Here is a 22,098-nt window from a genome sequence, read left to right as displayed (position 1 = left end):
ATATGTTTATATATATATATGCCTTTTGCTACTACTACTAAGCACATTATATACGATATATGTTTTCGGCCGGAAGATTAACTGTTTTATTACTACTTATATATCAACTTGGTCCACTCATATTTTGTTTTGCGCCCCCTCAGTACTTAGATTCGAGGCGTACAATCTCGGCGTCAAGGCACTCTCGCATCGACATCTTCGAGTCCTCTCGGTGTAGGACCCATCTCTTTGTTCATTCAATTTTATATTATTCATTTTTAGTGCTTAAGATTAGTTGTATGCTCTGAAAACGTTACATAATTGCATAATCATTGTATTTAAATTTATAAGTATTGTCTATATTTATTATTTCTCATGCATTCTAATATGGCTTAGTCACATTTGGGTATCGGCCAGCACGTATCTGCTTTGATGTTTGGAGAATATCAGGGTTGGGCGTGTCAAAAATGGCCCATATATGTCAATTTCCCTTATATAATTAGTATTTTTGTACAAGGTATTTCAGTAATCATATTAATTCTCATTCTGATTCAAGTGAATTAGTAAACAACTTATATAGAATTTTTACTATTTCTACTCCAATTTCAAAAAGTTTAGATAAACAACTTTAACAATAATCTGATTTTGTCCTTTCTCAATTCAACTCTCCCTCAATTCAATTATTTTCATTTTAATTACGAATTTAAAGCAAGAGAAACAATGAAAAATACAAAAACGCAACGCTCATCCTACCGTTTAATTCCCTTAGAGATGACGATCTAACCGAAGATCCTCATCCATATCAGACAGTCAAACCCAGATCACCACCGTCGATCACGTTGACCCAAACCCAAAGCACGTGAAAATGATACAACGCAAAGACCTTGCAAACCCTCCTGATTACCAACATCCTCTCCCTCCCTGTCCCTCTCTCCCTCCCTCCCAAACCCTAGACAGGCTATGAGTTCACTGGTGTGAGATCCTCGACGCTTCTAAATTATCGGGGCTGTTCATCTCGGTGAGATTGGATCCTATTCGTCGATCTCAGTTTCCTTTAATTTCTCAATTATCTCCCGTTTTCTTGTTCTTAGTTAGTATTTTCAATTTATTTCATTTTTTTTTTGCGATTCAGTTTGTCTCTCTGTATTTTTGTTGCCGAGTTTGTGATCTTTCAGTTTTAATTATCCGAAAGAATCTGATTGTTTGGTGATTTAAATATACGAAATAATCTGAAATTGCAATAAATTTAGGAATTTCTGTGCTTGAATTGACAACATTGTCTATGAGGGATGATAAGCTGAAGTTTATTTTGATTCGGTTTACGTTTTCGAAAGGCGATGGTGTTAGACTGTGATTGTACCTAGCAATGGAGCAATGGTTCTTATTTGAAGAATAATAGGCTTGGGTTTTGGCGGTTGGTTTGGGGAGGGCAATAACTCTTGGAAATGTAGCGGCTATGAAGCGGTTGTTTAAATTTGGGGAGAACCCTGTAAGATTTGATATTTGTTATGGTTTTTTTTTTTTTTTTTTTTTTTTTTTTTCTTCTTCTTCTAATTGCAATCCCTTTTTGTTTCTGACATAGATTTATTTTATAGTTAAGATATTTTTACATCTTCAGAGCAACTAGGGTCGTGTCTTTTTTCTTCTTGTGGTCTTTCTTGTCATATGAATTTGTGGAGTGATAGTTGAATGGTGGATCATCAGTACGATGGTATTACATAGTAGCGGTTCAACTTTATGCTACTGTAACTGATCGACAATCCATTTTGCTTTTTCTCCTGTTGTATCCCATGGACAGAATAGGAATGACTAGAAATTGAGGACAGAAAACACAAAATCATTAGCATGTGCTGGTTTTTCCATATATACTATTGGTTGAAAGAAAAGTTCCATGCTTTATATTCATTCTTTTGTCTTTTAATAATTCTTTTGTCTGTATTTGAAGTTGTTATTGCAATTTCAGCTACAGAAGGTATCTTGTATGTTGGGTTTGTGAACTATTTTCAATCTCCCATTCTCCATCGCGGTCTCTGGGGTAATAGGATGGATGCAGAACCTGCTGACTCCTCACCTGCACCTCCAGTTAAAGCTCCTGAATCACAACCTCCTCCTGCCAGAGACTCTGGATCAGATTCTCATGATGCACCAACCAAGCAATCTTCTGGCTTGTCATCATGGGCCAAAAATCTGAAACTTCCTCAGCCATTGGCACCAACGCAGGACAGCTCTCAGTCTGGGAATGGTGGACAATCGAGTTTTTCACGCTTTACTAGTGGGTTAGGATTGCGTTTGTCTCCAAAAGCTCCACCGTCAGATGATATTTCAAATGAAAGTCCAACAACTCTGCAACCTGGTTTTATTGGAACAATTACGAAGGGGATAGTTGACTCTTCTAAGAGTGCAGTGAAAGCTGTTCAGGTTAAAGCCAGGCATGTTGTCTCTCAAAACAAACGTAGATACCAGGTTGGTCTCCTGTGTTGTTGATTTCTTGCTGCTGTCGTCTTCTTTAATTATATCTTCTTACAGTCAAGTGGAGGGGTCATACAGTGCTTTACTTTTGCTTCCTCTCCCTGTGGTTTCTATCATTCCTAAACAGGACATCTCCACTTGATATGGTTTTTTTAATCATTTGTAGAACCTCAAGTTTCTGCGTTTTATACAGGAAGGAGGATTTGATCTGGACATGACTTATATTACAGAGAATATAATTGCCATGGGATTCCCTGCTGGTGATATGAGCTCTGGTTTTTTCGGATATGTTGAGGTTAGCAAGTTATATACCTTAACGTATCCTATTTCTTTGTATCACCAAAACTCAGTTTAGTTAATTATGTAATGCAGGGGTTCTACAGAAATCATATGGAAGAAGTGATTAAGTTCTTTGAAACTCATCATAAGGTAATAATACATTTTGGTTGATGGTATATACATTTTTATTTGGATAGCATTATTAAAATCCTCTTAGTGGTTAATGTTCGTTGAGTATTCCACTTATTGCCTCATGGCGATCCCATGATAACATTTCTAAGTATATTTGGGCACTTAATAAATCTCTCTCTCTCTCTCTCACGCTCTCTCTCTCTCTCTCTCTCTCTCTCTCTCTCTCTCTCTCCCCATCTCCTGCTCTCCCTCCCTCCTTTCTTAAAAGGCTCTTCATCTACCTACCTCGAAGTGGGTGCTTCTCTTGAGCATTTAGTATCCTTTTACTAAGGATAATCACGCAGTCTCCAATTAGTATTGTTTTTTTATTTATATGGATTACCTACCTTAAAATTTTGAGAGATGGAGATATATTTTTGGTGTGTAAAACAGTTTTGAGCTAAATTCACCTTTTGTTTTACTTACTTTTTCCAATGAGAATCTCATGATCTTGTTGCTTCGTGGTAATATAAATTTTAATCACTCAACACTTAGGCAGACACGCACAGCCAAAGCATAGTGTGCTATTACCGACTGGAACTGCTTTGAGTTATTTCATATGGTTTAAACAGACGTTAGATACTCTTTCCATAACTTTCTCATGGAGTGGCTGCATTGCACCCTTTCTTGATTTACTTTGTTGTTTAAAGAAATGTTCGAGTATCTTACCCTGGAATATGTGCAGGACAAGTACAAAGTATATAACCTTTGTTCTGAAAGGCTTTATGACGCGTCATTATTTGAAGGAAAGGTGAGTCATGATTTGTCACTTATGGTTGTGTTAATGACGTTTATTTCAACCATTCTAATTAGTGATCTGCACTGTGACAGCCCGGACTTTCAAGCATGGCTGGTTCATTATTGTGCTTGAAAAATCATTGCATGTAACTAGAACTCTCCCCAGTACCCTGTCGTTAAGAAAACGTTAGATCCTCCATAGGAAAAACAATTTAACAACAATTCAGTTTGAATTAATGATTTTACTATACAATCAATCTATTTTCCAATTTGTTGAGAGAATGAAATCATTTATTCAGAGGTTAATCATAGGAAACAGTATCTTTTCCTGGGCTGCTCGAGATATTTTACATCTGATATACAATGTACTATTTGGATCTTAGTGCATAATCATATTAATAATAAATGTATTGTGCTGAGGGAAATAAATTTTGATGGTATTGGAATATTGAGAACATAGGCTAGGTTTGTAGAATCCCCATAAAGTTACCTTGATTTTTGATGAATCCATTTTGTTCACAAGATTCAAGAACAAAACCATAGGTTAAGTTCTATGGAGGCTAGAAAAAAACAGAAGTGACCAGTCCTTTATGGTTAGGTTACAACTCAATTTTCTTATGGAACTCCACATTTATGTTATAGTCTTACAGATCTGTTATAGAAGTTTTAAAGTTTTTGGCATCAATTTTGCCTACTTTTTTTGCAATAAAACGCAAGGAATGTTGCGTTGTTACTTCATCAAATATAACCTTTCCATTGAAATAAAATAAAATTAAAGGCTAAACTAAACTAATTGCATGGGCTGTTTCGGCAATTGTAATCGTCCTTATAGTGGTTTTCCTACAGTTTTCTATATTTGATTTATCATTTTGTCTGCAGGTGGCTAGTTTCCCATTTGATGACCATAATTGTCCGCCAATTCATCTAATAACATTATTTTGTCGAAGTGCTTATGCATGGCTGAAAGAGGATATTGAGAATGTTGTGGTTGTGCATTGCAAGGCCGGAATGGCAAGAACAGGACTGATGATTTCCAGTCTTCTCCTATACTTAAAAGTAAGTTTCTTCATAGTATTTTTTTTTGGAAGATGTGAAGACGAATCTCTTGCAAAAATGAGTTAGCGTATCAGTATCTTATTGTATGTTGCTTAGTTCTTATTTTAGACTTATTCTCCGTCTCTCCAGTTCTTTCCGACCGCTGAGGAGTCTATTGACTACTACAACCAGAAACGATGCTTTGATGGAAAAGGGCTTGTTCTGCCGAGTCAGATTGTTAGTAGTATTTGCTATATTGTCTTCGAGTACTACATATTCTTGGCATCTCACTCGTCTTTCTAACATCATCCTGTTTGGCTAATTCTTTTTATTTTTATTTTTTTCCAGAGGTACGTTAAATATTTTGAACGTATCTTAACATACTTCAACGGTGAAAACCCACCTGGGCGCAGGTATACTTCTGGCTCTATATCCCTGTTGTAGTATATTTTATATTACTCATTGACACTGAGAATTTTTTTGCATCATATGCAGGTGCATGCTTAGGGGATTTCGGCTTCATAGGTGCCCATACTGGATCAGGCCCACCATTACTGTATCTGATCATACTGGTGTGTTGGAGCATCCTTGCTCTTGTCTGTTTGCAACCTTCACTTTCCTATGCTGTCTAAGGATGATTCTTTCCACACCCAAAATACATCTGTTATAATTACCTTTGTCTGCTTAGGGTTATCTGCTATAGAAATCTCTCGCTGCACTAGTTCTTTATTTGCAATTGTTGAATCTTAAAAGATGTCTTAACTCAACACCAGCAGATTCTTAACCTTTTTTTCCTTACTAAATAGTAAATAATATACCTCAAAACTCTGAAAATTTTATCATATGAATGTTGGATGTTTGAGAAAAAAAAAGAAAAAAGAAAAAGAGAGTAAAAGAACCAAATAATCTATGAGCTCATAGCCCTATTCAGAGCTGGCTTGGAGCTGAGCTCAACGTTTATCTATGATGCAAATTGGAAGCATGTGTATCCATTTTGATTGTGTTGAACTATGTCGTACTGATGCCTGCAGAAACTCATAAAAGCTTGAAAAGCATGTTAAATAGAGTTTTAAGTCTGCATAGTTTGAATATCGTGCTTATTGGCTTATTATCATGCTGATAGTTTTGCTTTGATACTTCCTCAGGTGTTCTCTTCTCCACAAAAGAACATCCTAGAACAAAAGGTCTTTCGGTAGGTTTTTCTCTTGATAACTGTTAGATACAAGTTTCATCCATGGTTCTGTCTTAATTCCGTTTGTTATTTTCAGCTTTCTTCTGTCATTTTTCTAATTTGGGTTTTGGATATACATTATATCTACAGCCAGAAGATTATTGGTTTTCTGCTCCAAAGAAGGGTGTAATGGTCTTTGCCCTGCCAGGGGAACTTGGTTTGACAGAGTTAGCTGGGGACTTCAAAGTCCATTTTCATGATCGTCAAGGAGATTTTTACTGGTTTGGAATCTTCCTTCCCATTCGTTTATGCTTTGTGACTTGGAACTGATTCTTTTATGTTTTAATATTGTTATTGTTATTTTTACTTCCAGCTGGCTGAACACAACAATGACGGAAAATAGAAAAGTTTTAACCAACAATGATCTCGATGGGTTTGACAAGGTATATCTTTTGTTACTATGCAATTTTATTTCCATGTAATTCTTTGCACTTACAAAATGCAAAACCTTGGAAACTCATCATTGTTGGCCCAGAACTTGGTTTGAACTTAGGATCATTGAACATATATGCATTGTATTTGCTTTACAATATGCCTCAGAACCTGGATAAACTAATAGATGGCGGGGTGGGTTTTAAGGTTGGTTTAGATCAGAAGTTTTGATGTGAAAAAAGTGCCTTGGGGAAGTTTTTCTATTCATTATATATTGAAGATAAACAAGATCTTTTGGCTGAACAAAAGCTTTTACACATTAAGAATGGTGTACACTCGTTTTATTGTTTCTGTACTTTTGGCGCTTATCATCTCACTCCTCGTGATGGATTGAGAGAAATAGCTGGGAGCTTTCAAATAGTCGAGATGATATCTCGAAGTGACTCATAGGACTCAGTCTGCTTGTTCTTATTCTTTGAAAAATTCCATTTTCTATGCTTGGTACAGAGGCACACGTATCACCCGCATTCTCTCATAAATTATTATTTACTAAAAACCACTGGTTAACTTATCCTTTTTTTTTTATTTTTATTATCAATATTTGGTTAACTTGTCTGTAATGGTGGGCTTCTGCAGAGAAAACTTCCTTCCCCAGGGTTTCAGGTTGAGGTGGTTTTAGTGGATTATAGCGGCAATGTTCCTACAACACCTAATACTGAAACTTCTGCTAAGAAACCAGATGAAAGCTCAGGTACCAAACCTTCCTCGGATGAGGGGGGTGCAGCTGCTGCTCCACAAGAAAGTAAAAGCCCCGGAAGTCAAGACAAGGATGATGTGTTCTCAGATAGTGAGGCAGAGGAAGGTGGCTCTGCTAAGAGCCGGCAAGCAGAAGCAACTTCTCCACCCGCAGGTGTACCCGTGGCCAGTACCAGCACCAGTTCCGAGTCTGATACCAAACCAGATCAAATTTCAAGTTTAACAAATGCGACTAAGCAAGTTTCTATTGGAAACACGGACTCCAAACAGGCGGCTGCTGCTAGTGAGCCTAAAAGTTCTGTTAGTGGTGGAAATGCGCCAGGCCTTGAGGCTTCGAGCACAGAAAGTGAATTTAAGGCAATGGCTGCTGATGCCTCCGTTTTCTCGTTTGGAGATGACGAGGACTCTGAAAGTGAGTAAACAAGGGGGGTGCGCCTCGGGCTGGGAAAATCTGTACATAATATGGTTTGCAAGCATTTTAAGTCCACCAGTTGCTGATACTAGGTTATATGTTCAACCGTCCGTTCCGTTTGTAGTTGAAAGTACGTTTCTGGTAAGTGGATTAAGAAAGCAAAAGGTTTCTTTGAAGATGCGAATAATACATCGAACTGTGATGGGGATTTGTTGGAATTCATTTGATTGTTTGTAAAGGAAGAGATAAGAAAACCTGTAAAATATCATTTCGTGCTTTCTGGCGTATACTTTCGGTTTCAATGTTTTACCAATCCATTTGATATATATTCAGGCCTGGTTTAGGAACAAGGGTTGGATTATCTTTGGTAAACTAACTAGTAGGATAATTTACACTAAATTCATCTAAACTATGGGGAGGGGATTTAAACACGGGACATCAGATGCAAAGGCAAATATTCTTAACCAATTGAGTTACAGTTGACTTGCGCTATTATTGGATTATTCATTGAATTCCAATTATGTCGAAGGTTGAAATGGATGCTATTTTTTCGATTTTGTTCAAGTTGAATGTGAATTAGTTGTGAAGATTTTTCCCTTTCAATCTGTACGCAATTGATAGGAATAGAAGGATAGGTTGGCCGAATCACTATTTCTTCTATTCACTTGGACAAAATTGTCATTTATTATTACAGTCTAGTGATATTCTTCTTTACTTGTAAGTGAGAGGTCTTAGGTTCGATTCTTGCCAAAGACAAATTTGAACCATATTATTGCTAACTCATTATGAGACTTAGCCTACTCCCTATCCCCTTTAGTGTAGATAATATTTTTTGTTCAAAAAAAAAAAAAACTTGGACAAAATAAAAAATTGGGCATTCATTTCTATCTACTTTTTTTTTTTTTTTTTTTTTTTTGGGAGAATCTTGGCGGTATAAAGGAATTTTATTTACATGAAAAAAAACCTAAGCAAGAGGGACATAAACCTTACCCCTCTGGAAAAAGAAAAATACAAGAAAAAGAGAGGGAGGGACATAAGACCAAACCCTCTAAAATGAAACCTAAAAGGTAACAACGTGCAAGACAAGTTGCAAAACAAAACAAGAAAATCCAAAAGGATTAGGTAAAAAAAAATCACACACCAAGAAAGGGAGACAAACCTGTATGTCGGCATGCTAAAGAAACCTCTGAATGCAGAAAAGAAGAATCTCCATATGAGGTGTGGCATCCTATACAAGTGAAGATGAGAGAAACCCTTAATTGGTTAATTTGCTAGAATTGTAATTCCTTCTTGAAATGTACGAGAACAACAGAAAATCATGTGCTGCAATCGAGAAATAAGTTTTTTCAAGGAGTCTAGAGCGACCAACGATGAGAAAAGGAACCATAAGCAAAACAAGATATCCCACTAGAAGAGTCACTTTCAAGCCATCAATTTTGCCAACCCCGTGCATGAGCCAACTCCACAACAAGGATGACAGCATGAAGCTTCGAATAGAAAGATGTATGATGACCCAAGCGTGGGAGAAACCACTAAGAAAATAACCCACAAAATCTTAAAAAAAATCCCATAAGCCGCAGGACTCAAATTGCCTTTAGCAAGGCTATTCGTATTCACTTTGACCCAAGGAAATGGAGGAGGATGCAAAAGAACAAGAACGGAGAGCATTACAGGACTTAGCCGAGATTCCAAGAGAGACTGAAAGTTGCTTATCCAACATACTACGTACATGACCAGGAGTGAAAATTCTGCCTAATCCAAGCTAATGTAGAATGACAAAGGCGAGAAAAGGAAAGAGGCTTACTATCAAACTTTACTTTATTACACATCTTCCAAATAGCCATAAATAAGAAACTCTAATGCAAGCTAGACATTGCGGATACTGAGAGTATGAATCCAACATTAAGAAAAGAAGGGATCTTGCATGTGCTTATAAATAATTAGGCTACTCCCTATTTGCCAATTAGTTTTGTGGTGGAACTTCAACTTCTTCATGGTATAAGAGTAGGTTATCCCATGTGTGAACCCCAGCAACCACATGTGTTCCATGTCACTCGATTTCTGTTGTCCACGTGTTCAGCTTGAAAATTTGCCATACATTCAGGAATGAGAGTATGAATCCTACATTGGGAAAAGAATGGACTTTGCAGGTGCTTATAAGTAATTGGGATGCTCCCCATGTTGCCAATTGGTTTTATGGTGGAACATCAACTTTCTTCAGCACAATTGTGGAGAAAACAGCTATGACACAAAAACAAGCCATAATTTCGAGAAGGAACCCATAAAAGGAAGAATAGTGCTAAATTGAGATGCCTTTTCCAATTGATGAGGAAAAGGATGTGTCAACTTTAGAAGCTTCTACATTTGGAATTTTTTCGTTTTTTGATGGCTATGAAATTGTTTATTGTCGGTTTCTTGTTAAAAGTTGGGCTTCCATTATTTGGCATCCTTTTATTCCACCACGCTACTACATTTTTAGTTTGGAGGATTTTTTCGATAAGCTCCCAATAGAAAATCAACTTTAACAACAAGGCATTTCTCTGGTTTCAATTTGCCAACTATGTTGTAACTAGCATTCAAATGTTTGTTCAATTATTCAATTTTAAAAAACCAAACAAGGTATAAGGTTTACTTTCAGGCGATGTGTAACTTACATATAACAGTGTATTATGACGTGTACGCTGAATCCTCTTAATTTGTATGTTTCTTGTAAATACGAAAAAGGAAAAAGTATGTGTTTGTGTGAAAGACATGGGCAGGTATGCCACTAGTTGGTTTTGTCGTCCACGTTTATGACCTGAAAATAGCCATTGTTGTGCTTTTACTAGATATAAAAATGATTTTTTTTTGTATAATTATATTTTTTTTAAGTATAAGAAAAAAAACACTTATTTATATAATATAAAAAATTTTATATAAACTTGCCTAGTCTACTTAGGCTTCAGCCTTGGAGCTAGGCCACAACCTGCCTCCTGATTAGCGCCTAATGTCTTTTAGAACCATAAGTGAGAGAAATATTAAGGATGAAGATTGGTTTCCAGATAAAGGTTGGATCAATCGCATAATTAATTTAGGTTCCAAGTCTTAGTTGAATATGGCGAGACTTAGCGGCGATAGAGTTTCGGCCGAGAATATTCTTAGTATATTAAGAGAATAGGCCGAAGATTTGGAATATTATCATAATTTTACAACTCAGCAAGATTAGTCATCATGAAATCTGTCCCTATAAATAGAAGTAGTTTTGCAATGTTGAGATCCTCTTCAACTAAACACACAAACTCAAATGCTCTACACAAAATCTTCTCAAATGCTCTATGCCGCATAATCAGGCGATCAAGGAGTATCTTCAATTTCGATTAACAACACTGCATCTCTTTCGGTTGGTTATTTATTCAAGTCTCCGAGTCTCGACGAAGTGCGGTGTTACTCAGGTTACTCAGTGTTCGATACATTGAAAGCCAAAGCTTTATTGAACTTCACAGTAAAGGCAATTTTCAGGTTTCTAGATCTAGGTCAAGAGGTGTTCCTTCCTCGGCCATAGCCGATCAGTGCAGAAGTCAGCAGGGCGCTTCACCACCATAGCATCATTATCATCTTACTTGACTGACCGAGCCCAGTCGCAAGTTGGCATATTTGCATCAACAAGAAGGAAGTAGTTAGCTCAAAAATTACTTAAACTATGTATCACACAAGTCTTGTAATTTTTAAGGTCAACATTTTGACATGCTCGGTGGTGCCTAATGCTAAAACTATGAAGTTCACATGATATATCTAAATTCCAGTCCGACTCAATTCAGCCGATTGTACGTGATCCAAGATCAACTGGAGAAACACAGTCAAAAGTGTGAGGAGTCTAAAAGAGCATGGGAAGGGAAAAAAAATTCTTGATGCCCATGAAGAGATGCGAAAATCCTTCGTCCACATGTTGAAAATGAAAGCTCCAAGTACCCTACAAAAGAAATGGGTAAAATAAGATAGAGCTCGCTTTGATACGTGGCTAGATGAGAAAGACTTCCATTATGTTTTTGTATACAAGAGCAATGGATAAAATACAGGCTAGGAGGCATTTTTCGCTTCGGCCTCAATCAGGCCGCCTAAGAGGATTGTCAATTTGGCCAAGGAAAAAGTTAGGCCACCTGTTCTTTTGTTTGAAATCGAAAATTGGTTGGCTATAATATCAAATTGAAGTTTCTTAGCCAAATACAAAAATTGATTCAACTAGTGATTTATCAAATAAATGTTTCAATGACGACCAAGGCCAAAACACGGCCTCATACGAAAACCATGTCAATCGATATGGTTGTTGGAGGCAACGCCAATATGGTGGAATCTTGTTCGGCGAAATTATCCGAGTTACACGGTCAAATTGGTGAAGTGATTATACACGAGGGAATAATAATTGGCCTACTTTGCAGCCAAGGATCAAGAATATTTGAAGAAACTCTTTTTATTTCATGTCAAGGCTTGAAGCAAAATCCGACCGAAGACGATGACACACAAAAATCTCGTTTCAAAATAAAGCATCATTAGCCTTATCCTCATCATAATTAGGTCACTTTTGGTTTTTGTTTGCTAAAAAAATAATTTTTATTTTCTTAACTATTCGGTTGTTTAGGCCAATACTTAAGAAAATAAAAGGGCAACAAGTGGTTGTATGTAAAAAAAAAGTGCAATTTTAATGGTCATCCACTTTAGTTGGTAGGCATTCAGGTGTACCAGGTGATTAATTCGGCGAAAGGGTTCATATTATTGTTTTGCCAAGCATCAATAAATTACATTCGACTGCACAAGCCGATACTCCAAAAAATAAAAGTGCTACGTTCGATGATCTGCTAGAGAAGATTAATTTCCTTAACCATTCAGTGTGCATGTCGAAGCTCAAGAAAATTGGGGGCAATGTTTTGACCGGATTTTGCACGAGAGAAATATTGATGATGAGGATTGGTTTTCGGATAAAGGTTTGTAGAAACCAAATTCGCGCACCACCATGAAGGGTGGAGATGCAAAAACTCGTTAACTTGTAACATAGCAAACAACCATAAGCATCCAAGGTCCAGGGGTGGCCAAAGGCTCTCCAATGGTCAAGATAGTAAGCAATATTATAAGACTTTAGTAGTAGGCAAGAGAATAAGTGTGTGATAACTGCGCTACCAGAGATGAACCTTAGAATGATGTATTTATACTAGTTGAGATATAGCCCTTTTAAGATATGGAACCCGTATTAAACCTGGAGAATCCAAAATGATATTTAGGAACATATATTGCATCCTCTTAGAAATTGAATTATTTACGACACATGCCAATCCCTAGATTGTAATATGGAAAACCTGGCTGATTCCTTACTAAATCAAGTTTCCATGTCTTGTAGAACATGCATGGTCAATTTCAGTGAAGTTGTCGGACTCCGATCACTGCTCCAAAACAAGATGATGGTGACATCGCTTAGGCATCTATGCAACTCCATTGTGGAAGTTGTTGAGTATATGACTAGCCTTCTGAGGTATTTGTATTCTGATCCACCTTACTCTGTCCCTAAAAAATCATGGTCCCACAAGGTTGAATCAATCGCATAATCAATCTAGGTTTAGAGTCCTAATCAAATACAACGAGACTCGGAGGCGATAAAGTTTTGACCGAGGATAATTCTAAGTATCTTCAAAGAATATACCAAGAAATTGGAATATTATCAAGCTTTTACAACTCGGCAAGCTTGGTCATCAAGAAATCTAACCCTATAAATTGAAGTGGTTTGGCAACGTAGAGAGTCTCTTTAACTCAAATGTTGTATGTGAAACCTTTTCATACCCTGAGAAAAACACTAATTATCCTAACAACACTTTGGTAGCCACCAACGGCGCGTTCAATTTGGATTAACATCACGAGCTGTAGAATTAGGCGATCAAGGAGCATATTTAGTTTGGATTAATAGCATTATTCCCGTTTCTTGGTTAACTATCCAAGTTGCTACTGGCGAGAAATCACTTCATTACCTTTCTTGGCGAAGTGAGATGTTAATCAAATTACTCAATGTTTGACACATTGAAAGCCAAACCTTTATTGACTTAAAAGTAATGGCAACCTTGTCTTCATGTTTCCAGAACCCTAGGCCGAGAGGTGTTCCTTCCTCGACCGTTGTCGCTCGGTGCATAAGTCAATAGCGTATTTCATCGCCACACCATCACTATCATCTTACTCGCCCAACCGACCTCGGTCATGAGTTGGCGTGCCCACATCAACAAGAAGGACGTAGTTATGTAATTATCAGCCTATGCACCATGTAAGTCTTGTAATTTTTAGAATCAACACCTGCATATATCATTTGGCTTGCTATTAAATTATTTTTCTTTAACAAATGGATTCTCCAAGTTGGCAAGTTCCAAACATGATGAACGGGTGGAGAAATGACTCCAAATCTCTAAGCACAAGGTCAGCTCGATCATTTCTTGCACATTCCATTTTTATCTTATGATTCTTATATCCCCCTTTATAATGCTAAGTCAATTCCAAGTGGATGCGAAGTGGGGCCCAACCTAACCTAAACAAGTATTTTTTGTTTTTGCCTAAATGAGAAGGGGTGGAAAACAATTTATATGAAATGAGTTTTTGTGACCGTATCGTTTTAGTTTAATAATATATTATTATGTAAAAAATTTACACATATCAATACATTAATTGATCAAAACGCTACGTGACGGTGCTCATCCATCACTACAAGAAAAATGGGCTAAGAACACAATTGATTTGTGCCCTTCTCATTTTCATTGAGCACAAATATATATTTGTACTTTTTAAATTCTATTGAGCACCAAAATACCTCAAATGTGCCATCTAACATAAAAGCACATTAGTTTGTGTCGGGTATTTGTGCCTATTAAAATTTGAACACAAAACATTGTGTCCAGCTTGCATGTCAGAGATGGAATTTTTTTTTATTAATTTACATAGACACAATAAAGGCTTTTGTGCCCTCTATTTTAATATATTTAAATAAAAAAAAATGTTTTTGTGTTCTTTACATTTACCTTTTCCTATTCCCAACTATTTTTCCCTATTCACAATTTGTGAAAATATCTAGTTGCAATCAACTTGAATTATTAGTGAGGCATTTAGATTGAGATGTCTCATTTTACTATTTCTTTTATTAAACATTTGTGTGTTTTAGACCTTTGATCAAACTAGCTCCTTAAAATGTGGCACCAATTAGATTATCATAAGCCCTTTTTTTATAAAATTACGTTAGGCGCCATTGCATTTAAATAAATGGACCACAATTCTTGAAAAACAGTGATTGATATTTCTATATTTCTGGAAATTAACTGTTTAAGTCATCGATATTTTCGAACATCGTGTTTGGTTTTGTACATACATGTTAATAGTTGTCACATATTGTTCATGCAATTTTCTCTCTCTTTTTTTTTTTTCAATTTTATTCTCACATCCTACCATATAAATCAATGTACAAATGTCAACAAAATTATGAAAATCTACCCATAGTACCTATAAAACAAATGTACGCAATTTATTTGTAATACCTTACGTATTTTTAGATGTATGATTTAGTTATTCATTTTTGTATGATTATGTGGAACTCGTTGGAAAACAAATAAGATGGTGGGTAATTTCATCTTTTGTGAGACCTTCGAGTTCAAGACCCTTGGTGATAAATATTATATTATATATAAATAATATTTAACTTAATGAACGCGTGGTCACAAACGAATGTGCATTCGGAGTTAGAACGAGTAAGTTACAAATTTTTAAAGTTAGAAGACAAATTGGTAATTTTGGGAGGGAGTATTCTAGAAGCCAAGGGCTTCTCCCATGTTACTTTCCCAGTAAGCTGATGCAGTAAGGTCTTCACCCTTCCCACCTGGTCATGTATATATAATTATTTGTTCTTTCGTCTCCTTCCTAATTATGTATATAATTATTTCATAAATTTTCTGATGGGTTTTTGTGTACCGTGGGACCCACCCACGTGGGTCTTCACCCTTACCCGTGCTTCTATTCCTCTCTACACGCCATCACTCTTCCGTCTCCCTCATTCATGCAATCCTCTCTCTACTTCTTCACATTTTTCTCTATCATCTCCCTCACCATCTATATGCTCACTGCACAGAAAACCGCATCAACCATCTCCATCTAACTAGCCACTCCGGCGAACCTTGCCACCACCCAAACACTACATTGCCACCCTCACTCTCTCACAATCTTTTTGTCTCTCCCTCTCGGCTTCTTCCTTGACACAGGGAAGTACATAAGCAATGATGGCGGCGGAGCTGGTGATCTTCGACGAGGCAACTTCCAACGTCACCTTCATTTCCTCACTGGAGACTCCCCATTACATTTTGCTTTTATGGAAATTGAAACTGACGCAACAAAATGACAAGCTCCGTCGCCGCTTGACTCCCCGGCGAGATTTTCCGTCGAATCCAGTATGAATGAGTCTCAAAAACACCTTAGTTAGGTTCTTTAAGTTGTTTAGAGACGTTTTGCACTGCATTCCTGATTTGGTTAAGTTTGGATGTAGTTTCAACTCAGGGGACAAATTCCCCAGATTTCCAGCGAGGGCTATGATTTTCACCTAATGGCCCTGAAGAAGGTAAAATTCGAATACTTACCTTTGTAGCTTTGTTTTAGCTTTTGAATTGTTGAAAATGGTTGAGATTTGGACCAAAACAGACTCTAAAACCCCTGGCATGGCTGCAGGTCGCACTGTCGCTGCGTGTGGCACTATTGTGGATGGCACATGGAGCATAGGCGCCTTCATCGGAAGGATGACTGCCTAAAATGATGAATATACGTTTTCAAGGATGATTATAAGTTTTCAAATTTTTGTTTCAGATTGTAGGGTATTTCGAATTTGTTATTTTTATTTTTATTTTATATTTAATTGATAGGGCTCAATTACAAAAATTGTGCTAACATGAATCTGAAATGGCATCTGACAAAGGTATCAGGATAGGGCACAATATAAACCTTATTTGTGCTCAACTTTTCGAGCACACATGGGCGTATTGTGCCCTCTAATCAAAGGTGACACCCGTAGAGGGCACATATACAAATATAGTTGCTATTGGTCTATGGGCACAATTGTTGGTGCTTTTTGACCTCAAAGGCACTGATAATTTATTGTGCGCAGTGGCCATTTTTGTTGTAGTGCATGTAAGTCTTTCTCAAAGGAGACAAGACAATAACCAAGTCAAGTGGCATAACTCAGTGTGCGAAATGAGTGGGAATAACTTGAAAATTATAATATATCGGCAAATTGAGATTAAGTAGCAATTTGAAGAAAACAAATAAATAAAAATTTTGGTGTTGATTTCTTTAAATTTGTACAATGATACAATAACAATAAGAAAGATCGAAAATCACTTGGTATTGTTTTTTTGTTAGAAAAGTCAGTAAATTAAATACTACCCGATTTTTTTATGTGTAAAAACAAGATACTAACTTCATCAATAACGACTCAAGTTTGTAATAGCATCAGCAGTCCGTTAGAAACACACGTGCAAAATATAGTACTTAAACTTTGAAAATGTTAGACATATCAAATTTTTAGATCATCTTTTATAGATTACACGACGTGGCGGTTGAGAAGGAGTCCAACCATCAATCGCCACATCACATAGCCTACAGAAAATAGTCTAAAAATTTAGTCTCTAGGATCACCTTGAAACTTTTAGCTAAGAAATGGATGTCCTGAATGTGACTAAAATTTCGTTATCGTGTATTGCTCTAAGAAATCGTTTTGTCAATAAGAATATTACATTTATGTTTTTCATCTATTTTTTCTTCGTTAAACAATTATTACCCGTGAGATTGACCTAAAGACCTACTTCAACAACCGCCGTTCATATTTTCCATGTTCAGTTGATGACGTAAAGGAAAATTTCAGTTGGGTTGTTTTTGCTAAAGTAATTCCATTATGAACTAATACATGTTCCAATTTGATAATGAACTTGTATTTCTCTAAACACGTTGTCATTTTATCATTAGACCTGCTCCTTTGGCCCTTTGTAATGCCACGTGATCGGAACAACTCCACCCATATGAAAAATTCTTCGGGACTAAGTCTCAAATATAAACCTTGTCCTAATGAAAACGAGTAATCACCCATAACGATAATAAATTCCTTTGTCCTATATCCTAAATTCGTAATTAGAAGGAATTAGCCATGCAAGGAAAACCAATCATGAAAAACTGAGACTTAATCCCGATTGGTTTGGAACAAAATCTATTTAAGTCTTGCTAATTCCACGCGCTTTCCGTCGCGTGTGAAATTGAGATAACATCCATTTACGGCGCCGTCTCTTGTTCCCTTCCTCGAAGTCACAGAAACTAGAAAACGAAATACCACAGAAACCTCCTGGAACCACCATTAACCGTGTCTATTAATTTTAGGCAACCAAGAAACGTGCTTACAATTTTAATAAAAATTCAAAAAATAAAGTACGCGGATTAGGATTTGTATAAAGAAGGACGAGACCTTTTAGAACGAGATAGATGCCAAGATTTCAACTTTCATCTTCCTATTCGTCTGCACCTTACTACTTATCGTTTCCTCCCGACTGTTCCTCCATGTCGATTTCTGGAATTCAAGGCCAGCTTCTTGAAGTCACTGGTATGGTTTCAAGTTCCCATTATTTTTTGTGTCAAAATACGCAATTTTTTTTTTATAAAAATTCAAGAAAACCCATCAAAATCTTGTTCTTTATCTTCTGTTTCTGTTTTTGTAATTCAAATTCTGAGTTTTTGTGATGTGGGTTTTGATTATCTGTTGGTGCTGCAGTTATTGGTTGTAACAAATTGAGAGATACGGAATGGATTTCACGGCAGGACCCATATGTCTGTCTTGAATATGCTAACACCAAGCACCGCACCAGAACATGCACAGGTAATTTCGGATTTAGGCCCTGTTTAGTTGGTTAAGTTGGCCTAAATTTCAGTTTTTGTTGTTCTTGCAATCTGGAGATTTGGATCTAATTTTGTACTCATACCCATGTTGTAATTATTGGTATAGACGGCGGTAAACATCCCACATTCCAAGAGAAGTTCGTGTTTCCGCTGGTTGAAGGTCTTAGGGAAATCAATGTTATGGTCTGGAACAGCAATACTGTCACATCGGATGACTTCATTGGCGGGGGAAAGTATGAAATTCTCAACCCATATGCGTCAACATCTCCATTTTGGCTTTCTTTTAGACCATTTTGGTTATTCTGAATTTTTGAGTTTGCTGATTTGGGTTATTTGGTGTGTCATGACTTTTAGGGTTCAACTTCAGATGGTTCTTACTCAGGGTTATGACGACAGCGCATGGCCGCTTCAGACTAAACATGGCCGGTAACTACAATAAATTTGATCTCATTGCTTTTTATTTGTTCTAATGCTACTATAATGTGAATGGTTGGATTGTAAGGCATACTAATCAGGTTGCATATAGGTGTTATTTTTAAAATGTGACTTTATTTTAAGCCTGCCGCTCTAGTTGGATGTTCATATTCAAGAATTCTTAATATATCCAAACTCCTATGTCTCTGTTAGCAAATTGTTGTTGCACCTTGTTCCATCTCTAATTAATTCAAATTATCCGAAAAGGAGGTGGTTGTGTGTACTATGCATGCTCAAGTCAATGATCTTCATGCATGAGTTTCCTTTTTCTTCCTATCTGGATTGTTCGCGTTAACCATGTATCTGAAGCTGTAGATAACTTCACCAATATTACATCCCTTGATTTGGTCCTTCATATTTATTTTTCATGATGAGATAAATTAATTTTGGGTTTGCATTGTATTAGGCAAAGAAACAGCTATTCATTGTGTGATTATGAATAGATCATGCTAGTCCATGAGTTGTTTTAGGAGCAAACATTGCGTGAATTATGTGTAAGCACTCGTGTCTATGCTGCAACATTAGTGAGCATCAAGTGGCCTAAATGAGACACGCCCCAAGTAGATTGATGTTCCTAATTGACGATGCTATTTCTGTGTCATCTGTTCGCGGAGTCTCCACTCAATATTCACTCAAATTACTTTTACGTGGTTTTGTGTTCATCTATCAATTCTCAGACAGCTCAAACACGGGCTGTGCAATCATCCACCATGTTATTTTTTATATTCTGTAAAATAAAAGGGCGAACAAAAAAAGAGGGAATTAATTTGCCTTCCTTGTCTGGTGTAGTGAGACCCCTTAGGAGGGGTAGGCTAGGATATGGGGTTAAAATTTGTGCAATATATCCCTCGTATTAAGTATATTAATTTGCAATTTGGGCTAAAGAAGAGAAAAGGGCTGGGAATTTGATAGAATATCTTGCGGTACATTTCATCCTTTTTGAGTACCAGTTTTGATTTTCCTTTCTTACAAAAGCATGGAATTGGTTTTTGCATCTAGAAGGTTCATTAAACTAACCGTCCTATAATTAGATGTATTCTGCTGTGTTTTGAAATTGTTTGACTTCTAAGACGAATTCTTTTTCATAGTAGATATGCAGGAGAAGTTCGGCTCATAATGCATTATTCGAAGACCAATGTAAATTGCACCCTCTCTCAATATAACCGGTGACTTCTGAACAGTCTTGTATAGTCATGTTAATTATCTGTCCAGCTGATTTACTGTGTTTGGGTTACTGCAGAAACCGACATCAAGCTATGCTCCGTCTGCACCACCATATGGAGCACCACATGCATCACAAGCTCATCTATATTCAGCCCCCCCACCTGCAGGTCATTATGCACCACCAGCGCCTGGACCTTACCCACCAGTGCCAGCAGGCTACCCAGCTCCATCTCCCTATCCTTCATACTCGCCTAATTCAGCAGGGTATCCACCATCTCCATATGGTCCCAATCCATCAGCGTATGGCCATACTCCATCTTCCTATCCTCCCGCACCATACCCACCAACTTCAACATATCCCCCACCCCCACAATCCTCACCCTATCCTCCAAGTAAGTTCTTTCTTCGTTTTTATTTCCTTTTCTGTGTCTTACTTCTGGCTGCTAATATGATTCATCAAATACTAATTTTCTGTTGTACACTTTTCAATCAGATCCTTTTCCTGGACTTTATCCTCCATCACCGTACTAAGATAGAGCTCCTCCAGTTGTACCTGAAAAAGAGAGAGATCTCCCCGAGACCCCAAATGAAGATGCGATTGATAAGATGTGGTACTAATTGTGTATAGTCTAATACTCGTAGTTTGGTAGTTGTCTTACCGCATAGACGGATGTTCCAAATTCAAATGTGCACATTCTTTCTCCCCACTGTTTATAAAACGCAGAGTTTCTGAACCAGAATTTTGGTAACCTGTATGATTCTGTTATTCTTTGGCCTTTTTCATTAATTCACGAGGCAGTTACGTGTTGTTTTATGCTAGATTTGAACTTGTTCGAATCAGTTGTATATGTTGGTGGATAGATCGCAATAACTTGTTCGAAATCCTGAAGTTATGAAAGGAATTGGTAATCTGAATTTTCATCTGAAAGGCAAAACAAGGATGCTTTATAATCGGCGCAGGTCAAATGCAGTCTATTGCTATACTTTGGAGCCAACAGAATAAAATTTCGTTCTGCAGACTCGCAGTCACTTTCAAGGGGTTTCAATCAACAATGAAGCAGAAAAAAGTGTTCCTCAAGTAAATCTCCAGTTCTAGGCAACGCGCCTCTCACAATAACTAATCATGTGACCAGCATGCGATTCACTTTGTATGCATCCGTCGTTTACAAACTTCTGTCTAGAATCGATATATGACTTATAATGATTCAGGCCTTGTATATGCATCCGATCCGGTCGTATACTATAACTTCTCCCTGAACCCTTTTTTCTGCTTGATTTTTTTCACCTTGAGGGTGAGAGGAGCAACATTATTGCTTGTCCGTGCACTGATGATCTATCCCACTCGGTCGTATGAATGCTTTCATAAGTAAAAATCAATAGTGTTATAAATAAAAAATTTGATAGGATTAAAAGCACACCACAAAGTAGCACACAAATGTCCTATTGATTTTCCTTATTAACACTAAGATTTGTCAATTGTAGCATATGAAAATAAGGGTCTTTCCCGCAGAAGATTGTTTTATCTAACTATTTAAAATGTCACAAAAACTGGACTGCTGTCCCTACTGGCCAGCCACCAAAAAATAATTATTAGACCAACTTACACTTATCTAAAGTCTACCAAATTTTATATGAAAATACTAGACACACAGAGCTACACTCACAAATTTTTGGGATTTTTGGAGTTGATTTGCTATTTAAATTAAATCGAACAAAAACAGAATAGAAACAGATTTTAAGTAGTTCACAAATTAAGAAAAACGAGTTAGGGGAATTGCTATCCACTACCAAATAATCATACAAACATGTTATGTTTCATTCAAATTCCTTCTATTTCCGGATGAAGATGCTCAAGTTGGCTCAATATTAGAACTCAACCTATTACTCTTTTATGTAGTATGTTAAGAGAATGGCGTTTTCAACTTAACTTAGTCTCTAACATGCAAAATCTAGAATGGCGTGTTCATAGATTTAACAAGTAGAAATCATTCAGAACAAAAAGAGTTTGAGTCATCACAAGGCATCGTAAGTATTAGTGTTGTCTTACTTATCCTAGAAATTGGTTCACATGTTAATCGCAATTAACAAGTACTACTCTAGA

At 36.9% G+C, this 22,098-nt stretch overlaps 2 protein-coding genes across 3 annotated transcripts; both read left to right on the top strand.

Moving 5' to 3' along the window:
• Positions 1-882: 882 nt before the first annotated feature.
• Positions 883-7,729, top strand: LOC137725388 (phosphatidylinositol 3,4,5-trisphosphate 3-phosphatase and protein-tyrosine-phosphatase PTEN2A). 2 transcript variants are annotated; one of them, XM_068464051.1, is made up of 13 exons: positions 883-997; positions 1,943-2,442; positions 2,642-2,743; positions 2,821-2,877; positions 3,584-3,649; positions 4,516-4,692; positions 4,822-4,908; positions 5,020-5,084; positions 5,167-5,243; positions 5,817-5,863; positions 5,993-6,123; positions 6,216-6,285; positions 6,911-7,729. In XM_068464051.1, exons 2-13 carry the CDS (start codon positions 2,023-2,025, stop codon positions 7,448-7,450), a joined length of 1,839 nt encoding a protein of 612 aa, XP_068320152.1. In that variant the 5' UTR covers positions 883-997; positions 1,943-2,022; the 3' UTR covers positions 7,451-7,729. The 2 variants fall into 2 exon arrangements, with proteins under 2 accessions (XP_068320152.1, XP_068320153.1); XM_068464052.1 differs by having other exon boundaries at positions 896-997; positions 1,925-2,442.
• A 10,121-nt stretch (positions 7,730-17,850) lies between these two features.
• On the top strand, positions 17,851-20,811 carry LOC137726560 (protein SRC2 homolog). The gene is made up of 7 exons (XM_068465494.1): positions 17,851-18,066; positions 18,235-18,339; positions 18,466-18,592; positions 18,714-18,785; positions 19,925-19,970; positions 20,074-20,389; positions 20,491-20,811. The coding sequence occupies exons 1-7, from the start codon at positions 17,949-17,951 to the stop codon at positions 20,526-20,528; spliced, it is 822 nt and encodes a 273-aa protein (XP_068321595.1). The 5' UTR covers positions 17,851-17,948; the 3' UTR covers positions 20,529-20,811.
• The last annotated feature ends 1,287 nt before the right edge of the window (positions 20,812-22,098 follow it).

This window comes from Pyrus communis, chromosome 2, assembly GCF_963583255.1.
Source record: "Pyrus communis chromosome 2, drPyrComm1.1, whole genome shotgun sequence".
Taxonomy (NCBI): domain Eukaryota; kingdom Viridiplantae; phylum Streptophyta; class Magnoliopsida; order Rosales; family Rosaceae; genus Pyrus; species Pyrus communis.
Note: the sequence above shows the minus strand (reverse complement) of the source record. Positions and strands in the feature narration are given on the sequence as shown.